This window comes from Pyrus communis, chromosome 15 (genome assembly GCF_963583255.1).
Source record: "Pyrus communis chromosome 15, drPyrComm1.1, whole genome shotgun sequence".
In the NCBI taxonomy this organism is placed as follows: domain Eukaryota; kingdom Viridiplantae; phylum Streptophyta; class Magnoliopsida; order Rosales; family Rosaceae; genus Pyrus; species Pyrus communis.
In genome coordinates, this window is record NC_084817.1 from 7,656,949 (window position 1) to 7,677,356 (window position 20,408).

Below are 20,408 nucleotides of genomic sequence, written 5' to 3' on the forward strand. Positions count from 1 at the left end.
AACTTTTAAAACATATGTATTAGCTCATCTATATATATAAAGCCAAAACTGTTGTGAACGGTATTTTTTGGGTCACAAGCTTCACCAAAAAAGAAGTGGACAAAAATGCCCCTCAAACAAAAAAGTTCAAAAGCAATCCAAAATAATGTAGGAGTATTTTTGTCATATAAACAGTGTTTTTTTAATAATTAATTCTTTTTTTACAGTTTATTTTTTATACAGTAATTTTTTTTAATTAGTACCTCACAATATGTTAGCAATAATATGATTCAATCAGTTGTTTATTAAATATTATTTTCTCTAGTTTTAAACACGTTCAAAACATCTTAAGATGAGGTGAGTAGTGTCGGTTATAAAAAACAAAAGGCCTTTTGCACACGCATAATAATGTGATTCAATTAGTTGTCAAATGATTGTTTTTTTTTTTCTTTTCGAACAAACGATATTATCTACATTAAGGGGGAATGGGTGGGCTTTGCCTCACAATAGGCTAGCAATAATATGATTTAATCAGTTGTTTATTAAACATTATTTTCTCTATTTTTAAACACGTTCAAAATATCTTAAGAGCGCGCATATTGCTGGTTATAAAAAAGGTATTTTGCACCCGCATAATAATGTAATTCGATTAGTTGTCAAATGATTGTTTTTTTTTCTTTTCGAACAAACGACATTATCTACACTAAGAGTGAGGGGTGTGCTTAGCTTCGCATTGGGTTAGCAATAATGCGATTCAATCAGTTGTTTATTAAATATTATTTTCTCTATTTTTAAACGCGTTCAAAACATCTTAAGAGTCGTGTACTGTCGATGATAAAAAAGGTCTTTCACAAGCGCAGAATAATGTAATTCAATCAGTTGTATTATTTTCTCTATTTTAAACACTTAAGAGGCACGTAGTGCCAATTATAAAAAAAAAATAAAAAATAAAAGCATTCGGTACGCGCATAATATTGTCAAATAATCATTTTTATTGTTTTGAACAAACAATGTTTTCTACACTAAAGGGAAGGGGTGAGCTTAGCCTCACAACATGCTAGCAATAATATAATTCAATCAATTATTTATCAAATATTATTTTCTCTATTCTAAATGTAAATTCAATAGAATATAAATAGAAATTGAAAGACTAATTTTATTATGTAGATTCAACTAATTTGATTGGTTTATGAGGAGTTTCTTAGCATGTTCGAATATTATATATTCACTTACTTCAAATATTTGACCTTCTTTTTGTCATAAAAAAAATTATTTTAAGCAATTAATGCATATAAATACATTTAAAACATGTAAGATGAGTGTAGCACGCCATGGTTCAAAAATGTCTTTTGCACGCGCATGAGCTCATGCATGAAGGTTAGTTATAGTTATGTTGTGGTTAATTATAAAAGTAATATGACTCATTAGGAAGTGTTTTTAAATAACTGAAAAAGTTTTTGGTGAAATTAAAATAAGTAGTTGAAAATTTTATTTTTTAAATTATTAACCTTTTAAGACACATATCTTATTATTTATATAATTAGATATAATGTATTATCCGTTTTGGATGCTCCTAAAATATTAGGGTGACACATCGGCATCGACGGCGTGAAAAGTCAGTGAAGCAGCTGAACTGGGGAATCAGAAGAGAGAGCGGGAGAAAAAGACAAATTCGCACCTGAAGTGGCGGGTAACCTCTTAAAAACTCTTCAAACTTCTCAAATCTTCCAGACGAAAAACCCTAACGTACCAAATCCAATTCCCACAGTACGATAGAAATGGACGACGATCGAATTCTGGCGCGAGAGAGGCGGCAGATGGAGGAGATCCGACAACTCGATCTCGAAGAACTGCAGGTCGAAGAGGTCGACGACTCCTCCTCCTCCGGCGACGACCGCGACGCCACGTAATCATCATTTCCCCTCTCCTCCTTTCTAACTCTTCAGAATTTCATTTCATTTGATTAATTTGGAAACTAGAGCTTCGAATTCTTCTGTGACGAGTAGCTAACTCAAGTTTGATATTTTATGTTTTTTTTTTTTGTTTTGTTTTTTTGTTTTGTTTATCAGTGTTGTTATTTGATCATATCATTTGTTATTCCTTTTTTTCTATAATAACAGTAAAATTGAGATGAAATTTTGTGTTTTTATTATATTATGTCACTAATTTGTTGAATTTGTTATGGAAATTTTGACAGTGATGGTCGCGGCCCGTCTGATGATTATGCTTTCGATACCTCTGTGGCTTCGTTGCATACGTATCTCGGTGGTAGGCATTTGGTCTTTTGCCTGTGTTTTTATACTGATTTGTCCACAATTATCCGTTCAAAGTGTTGACGTTTAGTTAATTTTGATTGAAACAGAGGTTGAAGACACTCATCATAGGGTGGCTTTTCTGGATGGGGGCGCCGTCTTGAAGCTCCCTATTTTTTATCTTGAAGGTTCTTTTTACATTTGATTGTTAAGTAATTTAAAACTTCAGTTACTCGTTTTGGTAGCTGTTGAATTATGTTTGGCATTTTAGCGTAACTGCATTAGCCATAGGTGTAAGCCATGTGGTGCAAAGTCGTATAGCCATTTTGGTAGTAAAGAAAAGTTCAAGAAAATAATTGAATGTATCATGGAATGAATTGTTGGTTGAGACTGAGAGACAGTTAGATCACTAGCTTATTGTAAAAAAGAAAGACTGTCATGTGAATGCTCTCTGTCAATGAAGTTCTTCAGGAGAGATGCTACGAGAGCCACCTTCCGTGACATCATTGTGTCTTAAGTTTTTTAGTTGCTTAATAAAATTAGCTTAAAAAATCAATAGAAGCAACTGCTAGTCCTAAACGTTTTTGCCCTAATGAGCAAGTTGAATGGACGAGAAATAGAAGAGAATCAAGGTGAAGTCTGCTGTTGGTCTTGTTTTTGTCATCATTTTACTCATATTCTTGTATGTTTGTATAAAATACTTTTATTTTTGTTACTTAAAGAGAACTTGGTTTCTTCTACATTCTATATGCAGGAGTTGTCCTGTTCCCAGAAGCAACCCTTCCCTTAAGAGTCATTCAACCCAGTTTTGTACTTTCTATTGAGAGAGCACTAAACCAAGTTGATGCTCCTTATACCATTGGTGTGGTAGGTGAACTCCTTGTGACAACTTTTGACTTGTTTTGCCCCTGGATTGTTACGTGCTGTTTCATTGTTCTTAACCCTGAAATTTTGTTCAGATTCATGTATTCAGAGATAATGGAAGAATAAGGCTTGCGAATGTTGGGACAACCGCAGAGGTATATTTAGTTTATTCTACTGCTCATAAGTAGAAATTGTTATTCAACCTATGCTATTTCTTTTATAACTGCTGGATTATTCAACTTTTTATGTTTCTCCTTTTATAGATTCGGCAATATAGACGATTAGAGGATGGCTCACTGAATGTGGTAACTCGTGGCCAACAGAGATTTCGTCTAAGACACCGTTGGATTGATGCAGAAGGAGCGGTTAGAAAAATTTTATGTTTAAGAGAGATTGATTGTTTGTTATCCGTTTCATTTTTATTTGGTCATGCTCATTTATGTAATGTCTTATGGGGTGAAATTTTCATTTTTCAGCCACGTGGGGAAGTTCAAATCATCCAGGAAGATATACCATCGAGGGTCCCAAGGGATGCATTCGGAGATTTGGCACCATTTAGTAATCCAAGAGGCCACAAATTCTCACTTAAACTGCCTTCAAATGATTCTCGTACAAAGTCAGTTGGATCTATGGATGTGGACAATGATTCAGAGGCAAAGTCAGATGAAAGCTTTGAGAGTGCACTGTCATTGACTGAGAGAGAAATCCACCAATCTGCAATTGGTTCCTATTCTGGATCTGATACAATGGACGAATCAACAACTTCAAGTAGTGATGATGAGAAGTCACAGTTACAATTGCAATCAAAAGACTCTGATTCTTCAGCTTCATTGCATTCGTGCCCTGAGATTAGTAATGTTGATTTGGCAAGCAGTTCCATGTCAGACATGCAATCCAGCAAACAGGAAGAGCCAAATAAATGTTGGAGAAATACGGACTTAAATCAGTTTCGTAGAGTTCCAAGAGCATTCTGGCCCCATTGGGTATACCGCATGTATGACTCGTATTGTCTTGCTCAAAGAGCAGCAGGTATTTGACTTTACTTTGGGTTCACACTTGATGTTCGAAAAGTTGTGATCCTTAATGTATTAGAAGATATTACCACTTTGTAGGACTAAAAATGAAAAAGGGTCAGGCACTTGCATATTAAGTTTTATATGTTAATGTTAACTGAAAACATTTCATCACAGTTTCCAGATTAACTGTATAATGGATGTAAAACAACCTTAGAATATTGTCTGAATTTAGAAGAATTACAAAGGAAAATTGCAGAATATAATTAATGCTTGACATTTCAATATTTAGTTTTATCGGGTAATTGGTAGATATGCTGTGTGATGTCATGTTTGTGTGTGCATTTCTTATTTTGGGTGTCTTACTTTTTGTAATGATCTATAGTGAATTGTCTGGTGATAATGGCAGTCGTTATGCACTGTAAACAGTTATGTAATGATATTTTTTAAATGTTGCAGCTAAACATTGTTGGTGCTTACTACTTATGTGTTCATTATCTTGCCATTGTTTTTGTTGCTTAGTGTCCACTATAATCTGAATTTGCAGCAGGGGAAATGATTTGCTTTTGATCCTTTGAGGAAGCTTTTAGAATCGATCTAATTGTGATGTTATTTGATTCATAGAATATGCAACAAATTTTTAATCATGGTATACATGCTAAAAATGTTTAGCATTTTGCAACGTCCTTTTAATCAAATGAAAAATGGAGTTTAAGGATTCAGCTTTACAGAGTTTGTGAGTTTCTTGTAATGCAGAGATGTGGAAACAGATAGTTGGGGCACCAAGCATGGATCGTCTTGTGAAGAAGCCTGACATTTTGTCATTTTTTATCGCTAGTAAAATTCCTGTCTCGGAATGTACCAGGCAGGAGCTTTTGGAGATTGACGGCATTTCATATAGGCTGCGTAGAGAAATTGAGTTGCTTCAGAGTTTTGATCTTATCCGGTGTAAAACATGTCAGGTAATGTACTTGCTTCAGAACACTGCATGTGTGCCCTTGTGCATGCATTCAAAAGTATATACCCTTTGCCCGTTATATGTTTTATTGACTTTTGGGTTTGTGTGTGTACACTCATGTTTTTGGGTACACAATACAGACTATCATTGCAAGGCGGAGTAATATGCTGGTGATGTCAAGTGAAGGTCCTCTTGGTGCTTACGTGAACCCAAGTGGTTGCGTTCATGAGATAATGACTCTCTACAAAGCAAATGGCTTGGCACTTATAGGGCCAGCAGTGAGTGAATACAGCTGGTTTCCTGGGTATGGACCTGTACCTTAATATTCTTCTGATTCTCTGACCAATTTACTATCTTAAAGAACACTAATTTTTATGCATTTTCGTAAACCTTTTAGCACACCGATCGTCCTTAACATGGTCTTTTTCCCTTTTGATGGCTTTTCAAAGCATAGAGTAATAGTTTTTCTTTTATTAGTCTGTGTGAAATGAAAATCATAAGGATTCGAAGTTATGTAACTCACAAAACTGTTGGAAGTTCGTAATACTTAAACAAATAAAATAAACGTAGATCATGATCATAAATTATATGGAATGACTGGAACTTATCAGGTAGGTATGAATAAAATTGGTATCTAGCTGCAATGTTAGTGAATTTAAGCCAACTGTTCGATTATATTATTCACACCTTCTAAATCTCTGGAAATTTGTAAGTTACTTCAAGGTTGGTTTTGTAAAGCTTGATCATTTTATCTGATTTAAATGTGATTAGAATTTTAGTACTACGAAGTTGTTAAGTTGCCAGTTTGATCACTTTTGCAGGTATGCGTGGACAGTAACAAACTGTGCCGGCTGCGAAACCCAAATGGGTTGGCTATTTACAGCCACAAAAAAGAACTTGAAGCCGAAATTTTTTTGGGGAATTCGGAGTTCCCAAGTTTCTGATGACCTGCACTAGTAAGTCTAATGGCCTGCACTAATAAGTCTAATGTATCTCAAACGTGTGATTGCTTGCCTGAATTTACTGTTACCATGTAACGAGTTTGATTTGTATAGCTACATGTTCCCATCTGCAAATTAATACCATTCTTCTGAATCTACATAACCGATGTATCTTGTACTCGCCAATATTCGACAATTCATACATCGCGAGTGTAGTTCTTATCATTTTTCAGAATTCTTTCCGGGTTAAGAAACTTTGTCGATTTTTTGTTAAACTTCATCAAGTTGCAAGTATTATATGTTGGATCAGTATTTTAATCATTCTGAGCTGAGTCTGGCATTAGTTTCTGTGTCGAAAACATGTTGCATCTAGAATTGGAAACAACAGTGATGCTTCTCATTAGAAGTGATTCTGACAATCTCAAAATCACTTCCGAACGAGTCCTATGTCAAGTCATCAAATGGTAAGAGGCGTTTACAATCGATTATTGCTCCATTTTTTGGCAGAAAAATAAATATAATCTTCCTAAATTGGAAGAAAAAATAACAAAAACTTGGCAAGTTCTAGTGGAAATAAAGCTAGGAACAAAAGTGCCCTCCTACCAACAAAACAACCAAATGAATTCAAATTATTAGTGGAAAAAAATTGGTGGATCGTAGAAGTTGCAGACCACGAAACCGGCGGAATTCAACGGTAACTTCTGTAGCGCGGGCTGTACATGCAGCTCTCTGCATACTTGACGAGATCTTTTGGTCGAGGCAGATTAGAAGCCAGACCTGAAACCAAATGGAAAACACGAACTTTAGTAAGATGTGTTAAAGCACAGTATTTGTAACAAACGCAGAAGGAAACTTACCGAGTTCATAGACCTTAGCAGCGACCTTAGCTGCAATGTTGGCTGATATCTTTCTGATGTTGGTAAATGGCGGGTAGATCATTCCTTTGGCGTAGTGTTCCTCGGAAACTTGCGTAGCCAGAGCTTCAGCTGTCGCAAAATCAAATGATTTAGAGGATTTTCGCAGATAACAAAGAGAATCGGTGTTCATTTGAAGGTTATTGTTCGTGTACTTACAGGCTGCCAAAAGCATGTCATCGTGTACACGAATGGCACCAGCCATAATCAATCCCAAGCCAAAACCGGGGAATATGTACGCGTTGTTGGCCTGAATAATGTGGTTAGGCAAAAGTAAGATCCTAGTGTCTTCAAATGAAGAGAGTGATTCATAACAAGAAGAGTTGCTTGAGTTGGAAGGTACAAACCTGGCCGGGCACTAGGAGTTTGTTCTCGTATTTGACAGGATCAAATGGACTTCCACTACCAAAGATTGCTCGACCCTTCGTATGAGAAAAACGATGTGATTGTTAAATAGGGTTCTGCTAATTTATCTAGCCGCGTTATAACCCCAACGAAAATTAGAGAAAAGAGGAAGGGGAAGAAAGAAAGAGCAGATTGATTACCTTTGTCCATGTGTAAGCTTCTTCAGCGGTACACTCAGCTTGCGATGTTGGGTTGGAAAGAGCAAGGATAAGTGGTTTCTGCAGTGGCCATACACCAGATCAATGCCACTTACGTTGATCATCGTATATGTGAGAGAGAGAGAGAGAGAGAGAGAGAGAGAGAGAGAGAGAGACCGAACCTCATTCAAGGAGGCCATGGTCTCAACGACCTCCTTCGTGAACTGTTTTCCCACACCAGATGTTCCTATCAGCACTGTTGGCTTGATTGCCTGATGAATTAGGGATGTGAAAGATAACAGGAGGAGAAATTGTTGAAAGACATTGTTATGTTCAAGTATAATTTCACACCTTCACGGCGTCTACAAGTTCCTTTATTGGTTCATGATCATGAGCCCAAGGCTGCTTAAAGTGTTGAAGTGATCCTAGGCGAGATTTAACAATCAGTCCCTGCAAAGAATGTAATGCCTCAGTTATATCGAAAAACAAAGTAAAAGAAACAGGAAAAGAGGAAGATAAACTGATCAAATGCATATGTTCGAAGGGAAGAATTTGATCAGATTTTAAGTACCTTAGAATCCACAAGCCAAATCTTCTTGCGAGCTTCTTTCAATGGAGCGCCGGTCTGCCAAGATGAAAACACATCGTTAATCACAAATGCTTAGCTGAAGAAAGCATTTACGGGGAGAACAGGCGATTTGAGGTAAGCAAGTTTATACCTTTTTTGATATCTCAAGAGCTATAAGCTCTGCTATTCCGGTTCCAGCCTTCAGTAGCCAAGAAGCAAAGTTAAAAACATCCAAAAATCAGTGCATTTATGAATATACAGACTGTCTGAATAGTTTTCGAGCCTCACCTCTCCAGCACCCAGAAATAAGAAAGTATGGTCAGCTAATGTTCCGCCAAGTAATTTCAAGGAAGCGACGAGCCCTGCTAAGACCACAGATGCCGTTCCCTGAACCAAATTGAAAGAAAATAGTTGTAAACATCCCGGGAAGCAAGATTGCTAACTGTGAAACGAAAGTCTAATATGTTACCTGAATGTCATCATTGAAGACAAGGTGAGTCTTGCTGTATTTAGCCAGCAGTTCAAATGCATTGTGGTTTGCAAAATCTTCGAACTAAAGAAGGAACAAGAAAGAAATAGCAAACGATAATCTGGTTATTCAGAGGACGATGAAACCATGTGGACAGAAGAGTTTCATAAACATAATTACATGAAGGATAGGAAAGACTTCTACCTGAACTAGGACTTTCTCCCCATAATTCTGCTTAACTGCAGTCATGAATTCTTCGAGAAGCTCCGCATATTCCTAAATCACAAAGGTAAAAGACCACCTCAATTTTACAGAAACCATATATTTCACGTAGTTAAAACTTCTTAAAACGATGGTGGCTTATAAAGTAGAACACAAGACCAAGGTGAAAAAATATTTAACCTGTCCAGTTGCTCTCCTTTGCTTAATCCCAATGTAAAACTCATCATTCAGCAACTTCTCGTTGTTTGTTCCAACATCGATGGTTATAGGCAAGCACTGTAAACAAAACACAGATTTTAAAATTTCTGAATGTACAGGCAAAATTTTCTTTTGCTCGTGTTGTTGAACTCAAACAAAGGGGACAACAGTTGTGGAAATGCTTACCGCTGAAGGAGGAACTCCTCCGAGTGCAGTATACAAAGAGAGCTTTCCAACAGGAATCCCCATGCCCTGAAAATTTCGGAACATTGATGTTAATTAAGGTGACAATGATTCAACCAAAGACAAAGGAAACAATTTCAAATGAAATATCTACTGGATTTAAACGAAACAGTTCAATACTGTATATGTACATAACAACTGAGTAGAATCTGCAACAAATACCTGGCAGCCAAGATCACCTAGCCCCAAAATACGCTCCCCATCAGTCACGACAATAACTTGAATACCCCTCTCCGGCCAGTTCTTTAGTACTTCAAGGATCTTTCCCCTGAAAAGTTCGCCAATCAATATATGTTTGACAGATATTCAACTAAACATGTGAGATTTAGTAAAAACGTTATCAGATAGCCGTACTTCTCTTTCAAACTGATGTAAAGACCCTGAGGATGCCTGAAAATGCTCCCATATTTTTGGCAAGCCTCGCCAACTGTTGGCGTGTACACAACAGGAAGCAGTTCCTCAACATTGTCAATCAAAAGCTTATAAAACAGCCCTTCATTTCTCTCCTGCACAATAAAACAAGAACGCCACCAGAAAAGAAGCAAAAATTAGTGACGACGACCCTGTTTGATAGCAATTGTGATTGACAATGATCTCAAGCACTGATATAGAGCCTGTTCAAGCAGACAATTACCTGAAGATCCATCATGGCAATGTACCTATGCAACGGAACTTCATATTGGCGAAGATTCTGCATCACCTTCTTCTCCTGGGTCACCGAAATTATGGCACAAAGTTTAGCCGAAATTTAAACAACAAAATAAATCACTGAAAATGAAACGGAGGGACGAAAATGAACTTTGAGGTAAGGTCATTTTGCGACCTGAAGCTCCTGGGTTAGGACGGTTGGAGGCAGAAGGCCGCGCAAGTAATGTGCATCCCTCTCCTTCTCGGTGAAGGCAAGACCTTTGTTGTAGTGTGGATCACGCAGCAATGTGTAACCACTGCAACACATTGACATTGCAGAAGATGCTTTAAAAAATAAACCAAATTATGCATATTTAACTTTCTGCGAGATGATTCATTAACAAGAAACATGGTTTTCAGCAAGTGTGGTATAAAAAGAGAAAAGAAGCCAGAGGCTTAGTAAAACCGTAAATGTACAATTGAAAAAGGTGGTTTCCGACCCTAAAAACTAAAAATGAAATAGTTATCAAACGAAACTAGATTAACGTAATATCAAAATATCTCGAATAACCGAACATGATAATTTTCTCACTAAATGAGCATCAACAAACACAACTTTCAAGGGAAAAATAGGAAAATTTAAAGAAACCTAAAATAAATTTAAAACTTGCATAAAAGGACAATAATAAGAGTTATAAACTCAGTTGCACACAAAAATTCGTAAAAAGGAAAAAGAACCTCTGTGTGTGTGTTACCTGGCAACAGAGGCAGTCCATGGTGTGAGAACCTGATCCTCGGTGGCACAATCCTCACCGTACACGTCCACAAGACCTCCACCAAAGCCAGCCTTACTTTCCACATCCACCACTGAGTGGCCACCACCGTTGCTTATCTCCTCCACTACGCTCCCCATCAAAGCTCCGACCTTTTTTCGATCTCCAAATCGAAAACCCACCACTATTCTCCTCTGCAAATCACAATGCAGTCCTCCAATGAAACCCAGAAAACAAAAACAACCCAGAAACCAAAACAGGCAAAAGCTGCAAACTTTTTTGTGTTTTGCAAAACAAGAAACCTCCCACGTTTTATAGGGGAATAAAAGGTGGGATTTGGTTTTACTTTCCTTCCTTTTTGGGATTACAAAGGGCTTTAAAAACAAGGTAGGTTTCATTCTCAAAGAGAACAGAACTACCCACGTGTGCTACATTATTCAACTAAAACATGAAAAAAATTAAAATTAAAAAATTAAAAAATACAACATATTTTTTATAATTTTTTAAAGGGTGTGCATACCAGAACATTATGTCTCCTTCTCCTTCTCAAAGAGTATAACTTGAAACAACGCCTAAAATTCATTCATTGCTCAATGCTCTTTAGACAATGATGTAATGATTTATTTTGGTAACACGTTCTTTACTACTACTGTTTTTCTTATATAATGATACAGTTCATCTTAATTAAACACTACACAAGTAGATACTACACAGTAACACAACACCTACGAAATACTTAATAAATCATCAACCCAAAACGTCATAATCACTATCTACAAAATGATTTTTTACGTCATGTTTGTTTGATACGTAATTTGATCAACTACTAATTAAAGCTTTTGTTATGCGCTCGTTGGTGACTTTCATTCGTTGATGTGAACTACAATTCCACGATCTCAATGAACATGAGTCACTTTTACGCATAACCCGTTTGTCACAAGCACTCATTCAATTATTAATTCCCAATATACATCATTATTCATTTTGACTGTGCTTCCAAAAGCAAAAATGCATTATTTTGATTGATATTTTCCATTTCATTTCACGTACTATCAATTCTGCATCTTCAATGTTGGCTGGAACCGAACGAGATCCCACCAATCATTTGGCTGTCACATGGCCTTAAATATGACCTAACCACTTAATTAGATGTGAGATGATGTTTCTTAAAAACTCATACGTTACATGTAGAAGATATTTGCCACGATCAGTTGAGTCTGAATGTGTGAACGTTTTCTAACTACAAACGCACATGTTTCTCATATAAAATTTACAACTCACATGCATCATCAACTGCTAAAAAATACTGCTCACGCGTGCGACTATTATTGTCACTTTCTTCATTCCCCAGCCTGCCCTACCACTCTACCATAATGCTCATCGCTTTATCTTCCATGATTTGATTTGATCACCATATGCCATTATATTCTCCGCGTAATATCTTCTTTTTTTTTTTTTTTTTGACCTTTTTCATTCCATAAATTTTTCATTTTCAAACAAGATCTAGAATCATTCAACAAAAGAAAAAAAAAAAACTTATCGAAATTGACCAAGTCTTGGTAGTAGTTACTTTATTCCTCTTTATAAGGAAGAGAAAATACTTTTGTGCCGTTATTTGGGGGTATATGAGAAAAGAATCTCTCGTATTTATACGAAGAAATTTTTATGTGTATTGAGAACACTCGTCATCATGAAGTGCCATGTATTACTTCTAGTCTATATATTTAGTCTCTCTGGTATACCCTACGAAATATTACCATAAAATAAGGGATAATGCTAGGAAGACTAAATTTGAAGACTAAATTTGCAAACTTAATGATGTGTCACCAATATAAATGAGCACGTTTATCAATACTTAAATAATAAATCAATCATCAACTTCTATATCCTTTAATTTTCAAAATTTAATCTACAAATTTAGTCTTCTTACAATTATTCTAAAATAAGTACACAATATAGTTTGAGTTAAAGAACAATATCATCAGGTGTCGTGGTGTCGGTCTTCTGATTACGTCTAAAAATCTTTGGTGCAGGTGGTGGATGTGTACTGCAGTATAACAGTATAAGCATTGGCCAATAGCTTCTGACTTCCTGAGGTGGTGACTGGTGAAGCTATTATATGTTTGAAATCCACTCAACCTGTTGTGCCTTTGGAGAAATATTTTATTATACGGGAACACGGTCTGGTATACCTGAAGAATATAATTTTGTACACCAAGTATTATAGTATAATTAATTGATTTTTTTTTTTCAAAAATTTTCAAGCAATTGTATCCTTATACTTAATATACCAGATCATATTCCTAACACACTGAAAATTCTCTCGTGGATTGTATCAAAGCTCGTAATGGTGAACGATCCGCACTTTCATCTGTGGGAATTTGACCGAGACCTGTCAAACAAGTTTTCTTTTCCTACTTTTGGAGATTTTATTTTTATTTGTAGCTAATTATTTACTTAAGTAATTTGTTTAGTTGTTTTGATTATATGTCATACTCATGCAATTATTCGCAAATCAGTTATATCATTAAATAGGAGATAGCTTGCAAATCACATATGAGTAATCTCATTCAACAACTTATTGTGTAGCATTTGATTAGTGGTGTGTAAGAAAACAAGTATTTTAACATAAGGTATTGTTTGGTGTTTATGATTCATTGAAAATTGTTAACTCATTAGATTCGATAAATGTTGAGCGAAGAAATATATGCTAATTTGCAATATTTGTAAATGTTGAAAGTAGACAATAGATTAATCAAAATTAAACAAAGTTTATCCTTCCAATCCTACTATTTTTGTGGGAATAAGTTTTCATTATAACTAATCCATCTTCTACTTTATTTGGACAAAATATACAATCGAGTATTTATTTTTAATGAATCTAGTGATTTATTCAATTGAACTAATCGTGGACATCAAAATATGCGTAAGCTTATTATACACCGCGTGATTAATAATGGTGATACGGCCTGATCCAAAATCCACGGCAAGCATGCATTTTTCTATCCGTATGAACATGTCGAAAATCCTTTTATTTTCAAATATACCGACTCCCAACATATAGATAAGACTACGACCTACTATTTTTGGGCCACTCATGACTTCATGGTAAAAAAAAAAAAAAGGAGTTTTAATGAACGAAAAATCACATTTTTATATTAAAAAATCAATCTTAGTACTATTCACTTTATCTTTTATTTTGTCCTTATCGTTAAAACTCAAAGTTTTTAAACCATTTTCATTAGTTTTTCTAAAAAATAATTATGCTACCAATCTCGACGGTTTGAAGCTGTTCCAAGTGGTTGTGTAAATTCCAACCAAAAGAAAAACTACCACTCTTAGAACTAAATTTGTGCACCGCTACAATCACATTTGGGTTGAGAAGTCTTCAAGAGCCTAGACTACCCAGTCTGAAACCTTTGTACGTTTGTATTAATCTTTTGACGGCACCTCGTGAAAGAATGTGCACAGCTCGGTTTGTGACTCCAGAAAATTGGAGCATTGGTTTTTGAATTGTAGTCGAATTGAAGGTTTAGTCCTTAAAATAAAAGTCAATAAGTATTAGTCATTGAATTTGTTGCAACGTGAAGTAGTAATCCTTCTAGATAACTCCATCAAAAGTTCCATCATTTGTTTATCCCTTCAAACCATTTATATTAGTTGAAAACTCTTAACGGTGTTACCAACATAATTAATCATTACTTATCATTGTGACAAGTTCAGAATCAATTTTTAGTTTATAAATAAAAATTTAATCAAGCCAGCTCCAACTTTCTCGTACTCCCACAAAGTCAACTTTAAATTAATTTTGGCATCGCACCTAACACCAAACAGAGGCACATGCCTGTCTGAATATGAATGGTAGCCAACGTCCTTGAATTAGTTCATACTTGCTTCCGTTCTTTCATTCATCATGGTTGATGCATGTGGATGCGTGATGATTTTGGTGGACCCCTAAAAAGAGTTGCTACCTAACATTCGAAACTGCCTACAAATTAAGCTATGTCAAGTTCAATTATTATGAATTCGTCCTCTCCTATAAGCCCCAAGTCTTGGTCAAGTCAAACGACATAAGAGTTAAATTTTTTTTTTTATTTTAATAAATTCGAAACACAATAAATTAAAAAAACATAATCATATTCACCTAGAGTGAATGAAGAAAAAAAAATTCACATTCATTAAGACAACTCACGACTTATTACTACATGTATAATTGAAGACTAAAACCGTCATTTACTGACAAAAGTGTGAGTTATTATTATATGTAATTTTTATGTTACATGTGCTTCACTAGTCACTATTAGCATGTGACCAAGTATCAACATTGTAGAACACTTGATGGTAAGAGTCCTGCTCTTTTAAGAACATTTCCAACCCTTTGAGTAAAACCCAAAATTTTTAGCCTAGAAAATTTAGGTTTTAACCTAGAAACAGTTTTTCTACTCCAACCCTTATGACCTAAAATTTTAGCCCATGATTATTAAAGAATAAATTTAGGCTAATTTTTTTTAAATTAAATTTGAAAAAAAAATTATGTAGACTATCCTAACTTAATTTTATGAACATTTTAACCTAAAAATATTTAAATTCCGATAAATATTGAAAAATCACTAAATGGACACATGAAACTCATGAAACGCTATGGAAAAATCACTAAATCAGATCATCAATAAACCATGGTTAAAGTTGAGGTCCTTGGAAGATGGTAGAAAGAAAAATTGGGAAAATTGTAGGAGAAATTTGAGTTTTGTGTGAATATTTGAGCAAATACATAAGTATTTATAGAGTTTTTGGGTGAATTTTGAGTTAAATATATCTATTTTAATTATTTTAGTCATTGGATTTAAATTTGGCCGTTAGATCTTTTTTTTTTTTTTAACTATTAGATTTGATCATATTCGGTCTCAATTGTTGGATACTATAAATTTACAAATATAAAAAATAAAATAAAAATTTGAACGTGGACAGTTGGATCAACCAACGACCCATTTAAATTGTGGTCGTGGATTAGAAAAAAGATTTGTTAGGTTCATTAAGACCTTTAGACAGCCGGGGGACCGTGTTTGGCTGTTGCAAAGCAGACGCATGCAAGAGCGTGCGCAGGTGAGGGCTGGGCATTTGGGCTTCACCTTTCGTTTTCCACTCTCACATGTGGGGCACACCACTAACCCAGCCCACATTTCTTGCCGAATAATATTGTTTACAAATGTTTTAAACATTTAGATATAAACTAATAAATCTTGTTTTCAATTTCAAAATAATATTGGTTTTACCCATTGATCATCCCCTTTCTCCCATCAACTTCTTCATCCATTCTTAGCTCGAAGACACAAAGTGAAAATAAAAAATGAAAAAACAAAAAAAGGTTGTTACTTAGTATTATGGTATGGTAGTATTTCTCTTCACTTGTAAGTGAAAGATCTTATGTATGAGTCTTGTTAAAGACGAATTTGAAACATATTTTGAGGTTTAGCACTCTCTACCTCCATAGTGTAGAAAATATCGTTTGTTAAAAAAACAAAAAGGAGCCCGCGAGACCTATGAAACGGACAAGGGTCCGACCACCCTTTTCTGGGCTGGTGATTGAGTTGGGCCTGTCAGAAGCCCATATATCCTGACAAACACCTTACTCAGACCGTTTTCGCTTTCCAATGTGAGAAACAGAGAAAGCAGAGAGAGGGAGGGGGAGAGAGAGATTTGAAGGGGGAGCAGAGCTCTGTTTTTCAATTGACTTTGACAAGACATACAAATTAAATTAAAAATTAAAAATAAAAAATAAAAAATCAGAATCACAGGAGCCACTTTCCAATTTCTAGGGTTTTACACAGAGGAAAGGATGAGCGGGAAAGCAATCAAATTCCACAAAGTTATGGTTTTAGGGGAGAGAGAGAGAGAGAGTAAATGGACGGTCTTCGTCCCAGAAAGAGAGAGATTTTCATCGGCTTTACGATGGCCGAGGTAATGAATTCAAATTCTCTTCCTTTGTCTCTAATTTCCCTTAAATTTCATTTAATTTTGTTCACAGTAATCTGGGTATTGCTTTAAAATATTGGTGATCAGTGCGGATTTTGATATTAGCCAAAGCTTCTGAGGTGTTCTTTTGAGATTACTGCTTGCTTAATGTGATTAGCATTGCATTAGCGTCTGTTTAGGGTTATTTGAATTCGCAATTTGGGAATATCTGATGAACTTACTTTGGTTTTTCGCTCCCGCAATTCCCAACAGACAGAAAAAATGGATAAATTGATGAACTTACTTGCATATCGTATTTGATTGAATCCCTTTCCGAATGATCCTTCTTTCGGACTCTAACTCCTGCTTTGGTGTTTTATGCCTGTGCAGTCGCTCTGCAGCTCGTGCTGGGAAGCCTATTGTAATATGGACTGAGGTTAACACTTTTTATCTCTTTTTCTGCTTTTCATTTGATTGCACTTGTTACCGTTGTTTTTACCCTAAGGCGGCATTGATTAATCGTGTCTAAAACGCTTCTCTGTTGGAATGGTCCTAGTTGCAAAGCTGGTTCGAGAATAGGGTGAAGGAGTCACCAAACATATCCAGAAATTGCCCTTCGAATAAGGCACACCAAAGTTCTGAAATACCTAAAGGTGCTTCTCACAAGTTTGAGGCAAGGTCATCAAAAGATGGGGCATGGTTAGTATACAACCAAGGACGACTTTGTCATTGAATTTCTCGGTCCCTTTACGTTTGTTCTTGTTGGATGCATCAGTTTGTTGTTATTGCTATCTTGTTGGTTATGAGCATTTTTTTGTGGCAAAACCTTGTGCCTAATTTGGTGAGCTTAGCAAACTGGGCGGTTGTTACAAATCATGAAAAGATTGATACGAGGCATTTGGTGAATAATACAAGTTTAATGCCTCGATCGATGTCTGTTCAGCCACCTCATTGTTAAGCCAAGAGATAGGCCAAAGTTCGAAAGTATAATGAAAACTAAAGTATAGTTTCAATGCTTGATTTTTCCTATATATTTTGATAGCGACGATCTTCAACTGTGTGCGCCGTTGAATTATGTTCTGATTGCCTTGATTGTAATTCTTATGGAAAAAGCTTTTTCTTGAACTGAGTTGAGGTCCAGGCTTCACCTCGAAAGTCATTCTTCGAGTGTAAAATAGCTCTCCAAACTTTATTCTTTCACTCAATTTTCATCTCTGGTTGGTTATGCTATATCTGTATGCTTTAACTGACTGTGAAGCTCTACATGTTTTTTGAGACCATGAGACGCTTTCTATCTTTTTCCTCCAACCCTATCAGCCCTTCTCCTCTCTCTCTCTGAATCTCTTATATCGCTTTGCAGGTATGATGTTGAAAAGTTCCTTGCTTACAGATTCCTTAGTACGGGCGAAACTGTAAGTATTTAAATCACAACTTATTGCCTCTATCCATGAATATACTGCTGATCGACGCGTTGGTCTGAACTTTGAGTACGTATAAGTCTAACCGGAGAGTTGGAGACCACTTGGATTTGGGAAACAGCGTACAAATACCAGACCTAGCCATATAAGTTCAGTAAGTGACCTTTGCCATTTATTAAAGGAAGTTCGTGTCATATTTGTCGGATTCGAAGCCGAAGAGGATGAGTGGGTTAATGTGAAAAAAGCAGTGCGGGAGCGCTCCGTGCCACTGGAGCATTCAGAATGTTATACATTGAAGGTTGGAGATCATGTCCTCTGCATCCTGGTAATTCCAAAGCTGTAGGATATATTTTGGTGTAAATTAACCGTTAGATCTTTCAAGCTGGTAGCCTCTTACATTTTAGTTGTTTCGTTAATTACTAGCAGAGGAGAGATGAAGCAATCCACTACGATTCCCATATTACAGATATCCAAAGGCAAATGCACGATATAAGGGGCCGCCGGAGTCTCTTCACAATCCGGTATAGTCCCGACAACTGCGAGGCGGGTATTGCCAATCCTTTTTTTTTTTATTCCCCTTTTTCAATTCAGTCTCGAGGTACTTAACCATTGATCTGATGATGTTTAATGTCCTCCGGGAACGAGTCCGTTTGAGGAGATTGTGTCGTCGCCCAAAACATCAGATGCTGCATGCGTTTTCTCAAGTTGATTTTCACTGAACGCCGGCCCAGTTTTATCGACCTTTTTTGTACTCGAGCTGTGTGAGGGCAACAGAGCCAAGGCATCCTTGGGTGGTCGATATACGGCAATCTATGACGCTTGTGGATTTGGATCACCGGAACCCATTTATGTTGGTACGGTGGGAGTGAATGTGTGTGAGTTTACACAGTATAGACTAGGGTTCTACTATGCATACGATCACAGGTATAGAAGACGATCATTGTATGTCTCGCAGTTCATAAAATGCGTTTGGAAGCGGCTGATCGGGTAAACTGCCATTTGACCTCTTGAACTATTAGTTCAGTTGAAATTGACCCCTAAACTATTTTTTTTTGGGTAAATTAACCTCCTGAACTATTTGAAACTAGCCAATTAGCTCTTTGTCAATGGAATTTCATCCATTATTTTGTCAAATTCAAAGGCAAACTAGTTTTCCATCATCAATTTTTACTTGTCAACTATAACCATCTATAAAATGATGACATATCACAAGATAATGTGTAATCACAATGTGATATAATCCGTTATATAAATGTTTGTTTTTTTTATTTTGTTTTCTTATTATGCTATATGTTTTACACATTATTTTGTATCCATGTGTGATAATTTTATTGATGTTTACCATTGACAAGTAAGAATTGATAATGAAATAATTAATTTTCCCTTGAATTTGATTGAATGATGAACGAAATTTAACGGTAAGAGATTAATTGGCTGATTTTAAATAGTTTAGGGGGTTAATTTACCAAAAAAATAGTTCAAGGGGTCAATTTCAACTGGTATAATAGTTCAGGGGATTAAACCGTAATTTACCCTATAATTTGTTATTGAATTTTCATTCGGAGAAAGCGAAAATAAGCGTACATAGAATGGATTTCTAGCAACAAAGCCATCAATGGAGTGTCATGCATGGAATGTAAAAAGCTTATGAGACCGTATATGCTGCAAAAATAGGTTTTATGACGGCTTTTAGAACTCTGCAAATTCATATATTTAAAAAGAGACATCAACTACTGCAATTCTTCACTTTGACAGTTGTAAATTCTGATTAAATTCAACCTAGATGCCTCGAGTTCAGCATGCATTCATCATCTGAAAAGGCCAAATCATGACATGGCGGAAATAAGTATGATCGATCAGTTCAAACCAGAAAAATCAGCACGGCAATGCCGTGGCTAATATCACTTTAGATCTGCAGCTGAAAAGGTAACCAAATGCTTGGAGTTGAATGGAAGGCTGTATCTGTATTCTGTATGGGTGAAGCACATTTTTCTTATAGATTCGCATGCACATTGGAAATAGTAACATATATGATTTATCAACAAGATGCATTGTTTTTATGGTCGAAACACGAGATGCATTGTTGAAAGCATGTTTTTTGAGTTTGCAGCTTCTTGTTTTTAGCTTTTTTTCACCCAAAACTATGAAAAAAAAGCTGAAGCTGAATGTTTACCAAACACAAAAACAGCTCATAGCTTTTTTTTATACCAGCTTTTTTCAAAATCACCTCAATACCAAACCAGGCCTAAAACTACCCATTACAGCTTCCGAACAAAGCCAAGGCTCTTCATTCTTTACCTCTTTATTTCCCTAAAGAAGGACCAATGTTTTTTGGCATAAGCAAACACATAGTCTTGGTGCAACACTCATTTTTCTGGCTCTTAATCTGCCTGTTACGTTTAACTACCTTCCTTCTAGCACCTACTATTATTAAGTTTCCTAAGAAGTACCAGTAACTGACTTACAAGCTCATAT

The 20,408-nt window shown here is 35.9% G+C and overlaps 2 protein-coding genes and 1 long non-coding RNA gene across 3 annotated transcripts; 2 read left to right on the top strand and 1 right to left on the bottom strand.

Annotated features, from left to right (window-relative positions):
- Positions 1-1,571: 1,571 nt before the first annotated feature.
- LOC137717474 (uncharacterized) lies at positions 1,572-6,170 on the top strand. Its single transcript, XM_068456858.1, has 11 exons — positions 1,572-1,669; positions 1,748-1,885; positions 2,177-2,247; positions 2,342-2,419; positions 2,986-3,098; positions 3,191-3,250; positions 3,359-3,460; positions 3,572-4,124; positions 4,865-5,070; positions 5,207-5,370; positions 5,888-6,170. Exons 2-11 carry the CDS (start codon positions 1,758-1,760, stop codon positions 6,021-6,023), a joined length of 1,611 nt encoding a protein of 536 aa, XP_068312959.1. The 5' UTR covers positions 1,572-1,669; positions 1,748-1,757; the 3' UTR covers positions 6,024-6,170.
- Positions 6,171-6,343: 173 nt separating this feature from the next.
- Positions 6,344-10,838, bottom strand: LOC137717475 (NADP-dependent malic enzyme-like). Its single transcript, XM_068456859.1, has 19 exons — positions 10,546-10,838; positions 9,987-10,107; positions 9,798-9,872; positions 9,518-9,669; positions 9,326-9,431; positions 9,107-9,172; positions 8,903-8,998; positions 8,705-8,776; positions 8,501-8,584; positions 8,320-8,418; positions 8,183-8,230; positions 8,035-8,088; positions 7,815-7,913; positions 7,646-7,735; positions 7,467-7,544; positions 7,269-7,343; positions 7,081-7,171; positions 6,865-6,993; positions 6,344-6,784 (listed from the first exon to the last, which is right to left on the bottom strand). Exons 1-19 carry the CDS (start codon positions 10,701-10,703, stop codon positions 6,696-6,698), a joined length of 1,782 nt encoding a protein of 593 aa, XP_068312960.1. The 5' UTR covers positions 10,704-10,838; the 3' UTR covers positions 6,344-6,695.
- A 6,342-nt stretch (positions 10,839-17,180) lies between these two features.
- On the top strand, positions 17,181-19,134 carry LOC137718202 (uncharacterized). The gene is made up of 3 exons (XR_011065855.1): positions 17,181-17,214; positions 17,876-18,258; positions 18,357-19,134. It is a non-coding gene; the product is annotated as an uncharacterized lncRNA (long non-coding RNA).
- The last annotated feature ends 1,274 nt before the right edge of the window (positions 19,135-20,408 follow it).

Bases quoted from the DNA above. Each gene is read 5' to 3' on its own strand.
- LOC137717474 (XM_068456858.1), top strand. From the start codon at position 1,758: ATGGACGACGATCGAATTCTGGCGCGAGAGAGGCGGCAGATGGAGGAG. The intron at 3,251-3,358 runs GTATATTTAGTT...CTCCTTTTATAG, and splicing joins ATGTTGGGACAACCGCAGAG to ATTCGGCAATATAGACGATT. The intron at 3,461-3,571 runs GTTAGAAAAATT...TTCATTTTTCAG, and splicing joins GGATTGATGCAGAAGGAGCG to CCACGTGGGGAAGTTCAAAT.
- LOC137717475 (XM_068456859.1), bottom strand. From the start codon at position 10,703: ATGGGGAGCGTAGTGGAGGAGATAAGCAACGGTGGTGGCCACTCAGTG. The intron at 9,173-9,325 runs GTATTTGTTGCA...CGAAATTTTCAG, and splicing joins TAGGTGATCTTGGCTGCCAG to GGCATGGGGATTCCTGTTGG. The intron at 8,231-8,319 runs GTGAGGCTCGAA...TGGCTACTGAAG, and splicing joins TATTTCTGGGTGCTGGAGAG to GCTGGAACCGGAATAGCAGA.